The 9,420-nt window shown below is 41.9% G+C and overlaps 1 protein-coding gene across 2 annotated transcripts; it reads right to left on the minus strand.

Annotated features, from left to right (window-relative positions):
• Window positions 1-2,587: 2,587 nt before the first annotated feature.
• LOC119742414 (acyl-coenzyme A amino acid N-acyltransferase 2-like) lies at window positions 2,588-9,155 on the minus strand. 2 transcript variants are annotated; one of them, XM_038218332.1, is made up of 8 exons: window positions 8,759-9,145; window positions 7,602-7,862; window positions 6,189-6,358; window positions 5,727-5,840; window positions 5,258-5,347; window positions 4,847-4,945; window positions 4,253-4,457; window positions 3,150-3,520 (listed from the first exon to the last, which is right to left on the minus strand). In XM_038218332.1, the coding sequence occupies exons 1-8, from the start codon at window positions 9,048-9,050 to the stop codon at window positions 3,366-3,368; spliced, it is 1,386 nt and encodes a 461-aa protein (XP_038074260.1). In that variant the 5' UTR covers window positions 9,051-9,145; the 3' UTR covers window positions 3,150-3,365. The 2 variants fall into 2 exon arrangements, with proteins under 2 accessions (XP_038074261.1, XP_038074260.1); XM_038218333.1 differs by lacking the exon at window positions 7,602-7,862 and having other exon boundaries at window positions 2,588-3,520; window positions 8,759-9,155.
• Between the last annotated feature and the right edge of the window lie 265 nt (window positions 9,156-9,420).

The following is a 9,420-nucleotide window of genomic DNA, read 5'->3' on the forward strand; positions in this document are numbered from 1 at the left end:
TGTAACAATCAAATAACACTGCAAATATATCGAGAGCTACATCGTTTGGTGAGTTAGAACTATGTGAATATATTTATGAACAGACATTCATCCGCTTCCAGTGGAACCATTTGTTTTAACTTGAAACAAAAACATCCTTTCGGGTTTTATAAGTTTCAGTATACTTCAGTTTATTTTATCACAGTGCATCCAGAATCCAACATTTTCCGGAACCTTAAAGCGGGCCCCTGGCCCTGTGGCCCCACGCCGTAAGGGCTCAGAAAATAAAACAAAACCACGAAGGTAATTACTAAACGTAAGAAAGCAGCCTTGCAACAATAATATTTACATGCGATGTCATGCATAATGATACAATTCTTTTTCCAGAATTAAATGGAACCAAATATGGACATAAACATACAGGGTTCTCCACTTTTCAGTACAGTTAAACGTTTTAAGAGCAACAGTATATTCTAAACAAAATACAGTCGACTCTCGTTAGTACAAACTCTGTTAATACAAATTCTGGTTATAACAAACATAAAGCCTTGGTCCGACTGTACATTTATGTGCACAATGAATGGGACTGATGTTCCTCTTAATACAAAAATCTGATATAACAAACAATTTGGCTAGGTCCGAACGAGTTTGTATTAACAAGACTCGGCTGTAATGAAATAAATTGTCTTTATAATCTCAAAACACTTTTGCTAAAAAATTCAAATGAAAGTGGCCAGAAAGCGCCTCAGATTGCACCACATAGGCCTAGCATCCATATTCCAAATTAAGCCACGACGTAAGGGCTTTGCGCTCCGCTTTTGCATTAATTTTGTCTATCCTTCAAAAATTCCAGCACCCACTGGCAAAAGTTTGTTCCAGCGGCAGTGACACTATATTAACTAAAAGTGTACAAAATGCACCCTTCTCATTTAGGGGGAGAACGTTCCCATGTACGTAAAATTCTTACATTTTGCTAGTGCATTTTTTTATGGATTTTTTTTTTTTTGGGGGGGGGCTAGACAACTTTTTCGTTGAGTGTATATATCAAACTACATGTTCTGATATCCAAAATGATCCAAAATATCATTCACCTGTTACATTGAGAGTGGTTCTTTCTGATTCATCAAAAAAAAATAGACTGAGTTGCCGGGATGGGTCAGGTTATCCGAGATCCAAAACATGTTTATCGTAAAAGCACTTTCACCTAATTCTTACTGCAAAATTGGCATTCAAAATTGTCCAGTACAATGATACGTTGACGCTAAATTGCACAATGTAATTGGAGACTTTTGAGACGTTGGTGGCAGCAAACATACCGGTCCTTTTAGCTTAAACATGACTTAACCCTAAAGGGGCCGGGTTATTTTGACCATCTCTCAGCCGGGGGGGGGGGCGGATTCCGCCCCCCCCCCTAAGATCTCGGCCATCGAGTGACGAAAAATTTTGAAACTCAGCACATGCATAGAGCAACTCTTCCTTAACATGCCCAAGAAATTTCATGACTGTAGGTCAAAGGGTTTTGGAATTATGGCTAATTAATTATTCATATGTATGAATGGCAATTCTGCTCGGTGTACACGACGTATATGCGAAAATTCAGTTTTCACGGCGCGTAGCGCCGAAAAATTTTTCGCTACGGGCCAACCCGTGGTCCGATTTTTATGTTTTTGGTATCAAAAGATGCGCAAAGCTCGAGGCTAAAAAGTCATAACAGCTTGGGTCGCGAAAAAAATTTTTTTAGAAGCTATCGCGGAAAATTTTTTTTGGGGGGGGCGGATTCCGCCCCCCCCCGGCCCCTTTAGGGTTAAACAATACGGGCGATTCCCAATAGTGCGCCTCCAAGAGTTTGCAACGCGTTGGCCAATCACAATGCGCAAAATCTGTCGACCCAACGCCCGTTTGGAAAAGGTCGACTGATTTCGCGCATTGTGATTGGCCAACGCGCTGCAAACTCTTGGAGCCGCACTATTTGGAATCGCCCGTATTGAAAAGGACCGGTATGTTTGCTGCCGTGCACCACCGTCTCAAAAGTCTCCCATTTAGATCGGAGATGAAGCATATATTTTACAGCCTCCCGGCCTATGGGCGTCGCCAGGATTTTTTCTAGAGGGGGGCAATTTTTTCCCCAAACAATCCTGTACTTCTCAACATATTCTCGATTTATCAGTTTTAGAGGGGGGCAGGGAAATTTTGCCAATGTGACTTCGCGCCTCTTTTTTTTCTTCTTTTTTCCCTCTCTTTTTTTTTGCTTTTCCGGGGGGGGGGGGAAGCACCCCTTGCCCCCCCCCCCCCCCCCCCCCCCCCCCCCCCCTCGCGACGCCCCATGCAACCTCGTCTTATCTCTTGGTACAATATTGATCGGCTACTCTGGATGTCGAGAGTTCCTTAGGATTCACTGAAGCAAGTACGCGTAAAATACTTACTCAAAAGTAAGGTTTGCACAATTTGCGTTCGGGAAAGACCTGTCATTATGAAACATGGTACAAACAAAAATATTTAAACGAGATATTGAGCGTTGTCTCAGTCTCACAGTTTTCCAGATAATAACTTTTAACTTAAAATACTTCATTTGACAAATGCTATATTTTTTTTGATGAGATAAGAGTGGAAAAGAGCAGACCATCAAAACTTGGCCCTCAAGGACATCAAGAATGGTTGCAGTTTTAATAATTGCCACTATAGGTAGCATAGAAAATGCATTTAAATTTTCAAAAAAAATTGTTAATTTATCTGGACATTATACACATTTACAATAACTACACAATATTGCTCAGCTGGAATAATTTTATTGATTGTACATAATATATAATTACTTTAAGTACTTGTTTTCTTGTTTAATACCACATTAAAGAAAACTGTTGACATTGAATATTTTTGGCAGTTACTTCCCTCTTGATGCCAGCCGATCCCTCCCCCATGAAAATACATGTATTTGTAGATTTGAAAATGTTCAGATTATTCCCCACTTTGTGTTCATCCCAGACTCGAAACCTACATACGCCAATGTTCGGGCCAAGAGTCTTTTATTGTTTTTTTCCAAAGATGTGTCCGAGTCATTTCTCATGTGATTTCCTGCTCAATATCAAGCCTCAAAAGTTGCAATAAAATTAGTTCTTTTGCGTTATTTTTTTTAATTACATATTTCTTTGAGTTTGTACCTCCTGTCGGCCCATCAATGAGCCAACAACACGAATACAACTAAGGGACTAGAGAACCAGACTGACGAGTCGACGAACTTGAAAGGCCCAGTATAATTATACATGCAGCCTAGCCAGGCGTTCCGCCTGGCTGGCCTGGCAACAAATTGGTTTTAACTGAACGATAGAGGGCGCGGCGCGGTCGCAGCCATTGATCTCCATATACATGACGTTTAAATTCACCAGAACTTAAAGCTTGCTAATTCTTGACGATGATGTTAGTTGATGTCCGTCTCCTTCAGTGGTCATTAGGTGTCTTCGCAAGAAGGAAAGAGTCTTAGACCAAACATCCTGACAGGCATGAGCGTGTGCTTTCATCTCTCCACCGAAATCCAGCACGTGGTCTGCAAAAACATTGTCATTGTTGCAAGGAAAATATTAAAATGTTTAACGAAATTTTTGATAGCTTTTTAAGTGGTAAATGTTAAAATCCGAACGAAAAGGCGTGGGAAGAAAACATTGTCAACTTCTTTTAATACTTCAAAGTATCCCGAACGGTTCCTGGACATTTCATCACAATCGCGATCATATGTCATTTGAACGGAAATGATACAACACTGAATTTGATTTTCCTATAGACCTTTCTATTGTGTGTAAACAATGAGCGCCATTTTGTATGGGCTGCCGCAAGCGCATAAATTGATGCCGTGGTTGGCTATATATTTTTCCAAAAGGTCCCCATAACACCCTCATAACAAAAGATAAATGCATGTTTACGAAGTCTTTTGTAGTGTTTGTTGATTATTTTGTATTTTCAACAATCAAATAATATGTGTGTAATAATTAATAACTATTCTCCATTTTTGTAGTGTTGGACCTTCCACAGTTTTGCAACCCGTATTTGGCAAATTGTGCCAACCAAGCGTGGGCGATAGATAGGTCTATTTGTACGAATATTGTAAATAGGAGGAACCCGACTGACGAGAGTAGCGCAATTGAAGCCCCTACAAGAGGCCGCGTCATGGACAAATTCGCAAGTTCCGCAACAGACTTTTTGAAAAGGATGTTAAAAACTGTTATTTTTGTAAACACCACTTTAATAAAAAAAAAACCTAGTGACTGAAGGGCATACATACCCAGTGGAGCATTATAGATCCCTCTGCCTGCAGGTTGGAAAGGGGGTTCCAGAAGATGCCCCGCCCCCTTGTAGCTCAGCAACTCGTAGTTAGTCTTATTGTGAGACTGCATCTTCTGCACCGTCCGTCTGGCGCCCTCTGCGGCGGGGACATTTTGATCGTCCTCCCCAAGGACGAAAAGGAAACGTGCCTCCGAGTTCTGCATCTGGATAAACAAACATGAAACCCAACGTTAAGCTCTTGAATTATGCAATAAATGGCAGACGTTACACGGAAGTCGTGTATTAGAGTGTAATTAAACACTATCCTTGTGGCTGATTAAGCCCGGTTTCATATTTGAACATTAGTTACAAATTTATGCCGCCAGCTGGTGGTTGTACGTCCAAACTCTTTTCGAAATTGTATGTTTATTATTATTTCACTCATTTGCATTTGTAAAGAAGGGCCAAGGGATAATGCGGCGACTGGTTTCGGCCTGTAATGCTCTGAAAACGATGGCATCTTGGTAAAGACAATGAAATGGAAAATTTAGTAAGCAAATAGTATTTCAAGAATACTGATTCAGAAACATCTTCCTCTCTAAACAGAGCTTACATCGATTAGTTCCTCGTCGGGTAAGTTACAGACGTCCTCCGTAAACATTTCTTTCATCGCAAAGCCTTCTTTGCTCATGTAGCCTTTCTCTGGATCGACCTGAAACCAAAATTCAAATAATGAACTAGGACAATCGGTTATCCCTTTATTTCTTGCTTTATCAAAGTCCCTAACGCACTTCTGAGATTATATTCAATGAGGAGCAAACAACCACGAATAAGACTCGAATGGTGTTTTGACGTAATTCAACGTTTTTATTTTATCGCTATCAACACAACATACTGCACTCATAACAAGCCCGGAACATTATTGCATCAAAATTATTTAATCATGACGCCCCTTGATATGTAAACAGAACTCAATTATGTATACATCAGTATGTACTACTACATACATACTGATGTGACTTACTGGCGGATGTGAAGAAGGCGTCCTTTCCCCGCGGTACGTGAGGAGCGTTTTAAAAAATGGAAGGCATGAAGTAGCAACAACCGCCTTTATCTAAGACGAAGAAATAGTTGTAACATTTATTAGGTCAAGGGTGTGCGAGCGGGGCAAGGGAAGGGGCGACAACTAGAAAGAAAAATAGGAGGGATGTCTAATGCATTATTTTACTTTGAATTCAACGTTTGTAACACATTAGAAACTACCAAAAGGCGGGTGCCTACGTGAGAGCATTATACAATCATTTGTTGGAAGCATGACATTGAACACAAGAGAGTCCATCATGATTCCTGGACCTTACATCAACCCACCCCCAGCCAAAGACCAAAAACTATCATCCCTGGTTCATTAACTTTGTAATACATAAGTGCCAAGATTGATGCACCGACCGATGACAAATGAATCTGGAGATAGGACAACAAAGGTTTGAACTAACCTGGGGAAGTCTTGCAGCCATTTCAAGAGCTATGCTGCCTCCAAAGGATGTGCCTACAATACCTGTAGCATTGGGAGACACGAAGGATTGCGAGGATAGCCAGGCAGTTGCCTCCTGCGGAAGCAGTACAGAAAGCAATAAAGGGAAAGCTGAAATGAACCCGGCGTCAATGGAGCTGCTATATACGCCAGGACAAACATTACTTGCCTTTTAGCGAAACCTGGGTAGCAGTCAAATTGCCTTGCAATGTGTATACTGCTTCTGATTCCTTTATCAAGGAAGGGTGGACATTATGCCCATTTTCCCCCTATAGACAGCCGCATGATGCACCGATGTAGCGCTTTGTTTCCACAAAGATGACATTAAAAAAAAACTTATAATAGTTTATAATGTACCAATCATTACTCTTTATGTGTAATTTCCAAGGTGGTTTTTTTTAAAGGATGTCCGGTCTATGCATACCTCAAAATATTCAAACTCCAGATGATGGAAAGACCGAGGCAGGTCCTCGTAACTAAAGTAGGGAAGAGCAAGGGCGATGATTCCCTTGGAAGCCAGCATAGCTGCCCGGTATTCAATGACTCCACCTGCTAGACCAAACATATCGATCACGGCTGGAAATGGACCTGGTCCTGAACAATAAATACAAAATACGCATAATATAAAGTGTAATGAATTGGGACAGTTTGGGATCCTGGGTATTTTTTTAGAGTAAATGTATCACAGTGCGTACATGTTCTTCAGGGAGACCGAGCAAGGGATGCGGATCGTGCAGCTAAATTTCTGTATGATGTACAGTGTCATTCTTTCCCTACCAGTAAAAGATTGCGTTAGAAATAAACAGAGCAAACTGTTAGACGACGGTATTAAAAGTTTCACCCGGAGCCATTTCATTTCGTCTGCCGTCCCCTGGTTCAATTGTCTTGTCCCTCCAGCCTTCGTTTGGTCTCCATATCTCCGTTTCCCTTGGCCGACACTAAATTTCTCCCATTTAATCAATCAATCAACTCCAACCACAGGTTGTGTAGTTATTGGAGGGAGGCCTAGGCTTGCTTTTGAGTCAACAACATTTCTCAAAATTCAGCTTGCTCTAGAATCGTCCCAATGCGGTTTCCAGGCTGTTTGTAGGAATCGGCATTGAATAGTAGCTGTTTGGTGTGGCGCTGGTTCGGTTGGCGTATCAGGTGTGCGGTGAACTTGCGGCGTTGTGCCGCCACAAATTCGTGAAGAGGTGAGGACTGGCAGAGCTCATATATATATCGTTATTAGAATATTTTTAGCAGTGCCTGTTTTCGTCTCTCGACGGAAGCCACCGCGGGCTAATCGGCGCAAGAGCAGGGTATGGGTCGAGGTGAGGCGACACTCCTGTGCTTTTTCGTAAGCGTCCACGTCTGGCACGCGTAGGCCTATGCCAGTTGTGCTCTAATGAATGCCCGATAGAATGCCATGCGTGTGTGGAGCGCTATTTGGTAGTTCTGGAGGAGACGTTTCATCTCGCCAAATTTTAGCCCACAACGCCACTGTCTAGAACTAGACGTTTTAGACGAGTCCCTACTGTGAAAATAAACCCCTTGGACCGCTCAGCTAGCACTTCAGTGTGTATTCAAAAATTCAAGAACCTCAGTGCTCGATAATTCTTATTCTTAGAAATTAGAAATTAGATTGATGATGTATTGGCCCCCTGGAACCGTTGGATTACCGAGAGGCCACGCTAGACCTTCGGCCACAATATTGTTTATCATGATAATAATTTATTTACTTATGCTTACAATGTATAATTCAGCATCAGCTTAATTAATGACTGGCATCGAGCACTTTCTTAACTTATACATTGGTATTACATGTAGGGTTATAATGATATTAATCCGAGCCAACCTTTTGGTTTATAGAGAATTCCTCGGATCTTCCCTGAGTGTATCTTGATTCTGTCCACTTCACTCTCCTTCATGTACCATCTCCGTGTTTGAGTGACGGCCAGTGGTTGTGCTGTGATGAGCAACGGCAACTCCAAATGCTCATTGTACACGGCAAAGGTGAACTCGACAGGTTCCGTGACGTCTTGCTTTGCGAAGCGAATACCCCTCTTTTGGCCTGGTGCAGGGCCGAGGCTCCAAAACAACCCCATGGGTTCCAAACCTGAGAAAACAAACACATATCTTCTAGCATCTCCATTAAAGTCATGAATAAACAAGGTCGGAAATCTCTTATTGGGGATGAAATGCTTGAAGTTAGGACATTGAGTGCTAAACACTGAACAATTGCTAATTTTACCCAAACCGAGCAAAGGTAAAAACTGCAAATACCCAAAATTGGGTTGTCCTTTACCCCATTGTTTGGGTTAGAATTTCTGTTAAATTCAACACAATTTTGTGGTCATACCAGACTACATTAAATTTGGTCTTGTATCACCACAAGCTTTGGTTGAATTGTACAGGAACTGTAACCGAAACAATTGGGTAAAGCACAACCCAATGTCGGTTGTTGCAGTTTTCACCCTTTGCTTGGGTAAAAGTAACCCAGGCAATTTTTCAGTGAATGCAATTAGTGAATCTCCGATAGCCCTGAAGAGATTTACACGTTGTGTGTATAACATTTTGGGATTATTATTAAATTTATTTGATTTGTATTTGCGGGTTTTTAAAAATAAGTAGAAAGTTATCCCAAATGAGAAGTTGCACTATTGTCCGATAGTGTGCATGATCACTCGATTTGAACAGCGCCCCCCCCCCCACCCCTTAAATTTGATATGGTACGGACGTCAAGTGTTCGGGAACAAAACCTGTCTACATCTGCGAACTTCCCCCCCCCCCCCCCCACACACATCCACACACGCACACACACACACAAACTTGTTCCGCCACTGGGACATAAAGAAATCTGACTGGCCTGCCCCCCCCCCCGGCAAAACTTCCTGGATCCGCCCCTTGGAATGGTCCCACCTGAAATTAAGTTGGGACCGTCTCAAATTCACTGAAAGATCATTATGCTTTATTCCGTTTTCGAAAACATTACTTAACATCTATATGGCCTACCTGTGTAGCTACCACCCAGTGATTGCTGGGCGTTAAGGTCCACTTTACCATCCCCATCAGCTTCAAAATGACCCACGGCTTGGAAAACCTTGTCTCTATCCTGCACACTTGACCGTAAGCTAACGCGAGTGTTCGGTGCCAAACCACTGACTACGACGGACACAGTGTCGTCTATGAAACTCGACGGCGGAAAGACCGCAATGCTTGTCATGTTAGCACACTGCCCTGCGCATGCAATACGACTACGTGTTCTCAGTGTTCCAACGATAGCTTGTCTCAACAAACCATTCATCTTCCCATCGTTGGAATTGTTTCTATCCTATCCAGTCCGAGTACAGCGGCCATGGTCGAGGACGGTCCAAGCATGCAACTTGCCAATTGACCTTCGATTCGGTATGATTATTCGGGTCACGGTCACCGTCAATACAGTTCCGCGATGAGCAACTGGTGGCGCTATTCATTTCACATAATATTTTTTTTTTTTTTACAAATCCTCAAGTTCATGGACCACAAAATGCTTTAATAGCCTAGCAGAGAAAACGGCATGCAAATCGTGCTTTGGCAGGCGTAGGCAATTGAGGAAACGAAAAAATTTAAAGAAAATTTAAGGAAATCCAAAATTCAAAAGACTTTTCAAAAGAAATTGCATAAATATAAGAAAT

This window comes from Patiria miniata, unplaced genomic scaffold (assembly GCF_015706575.1).
Source record: "Patiria miniata isolate m_02_andy unplaced genomic scaffold, ASM1570657v1 HiC_scaffold_6, whole genome shotgun sequence".
NCBI lineage: Eukaryota > Metazoa > Echinodermata > Asteroidea > Valvatida > Asterinidae > Patiria > Patiria miniata.

Coding starts and splice junctions, on each gene's coding strand:
- LOC119742414 (XM_038218332.1), bottom strand. CDS start 9,050: ATGAATGGTTTGTTGAGACAAGCTATCGTTGGAACACTGAGAACACGT. Junction 6,359..7,601: donor AATTCTCTATAAACCAAAAG/GTTGGCTCGGAT, acceptor TTTATTGTTCAG/GACCAGGTCCATTTCCAGCC. Junction 4,458..4,846: donor CCGACGAGGAACTAATCGAT/GTAAGCTCTGTT, acceptor TTGTTTATCCAG/ATGCAGAACTCGGAGGCACG.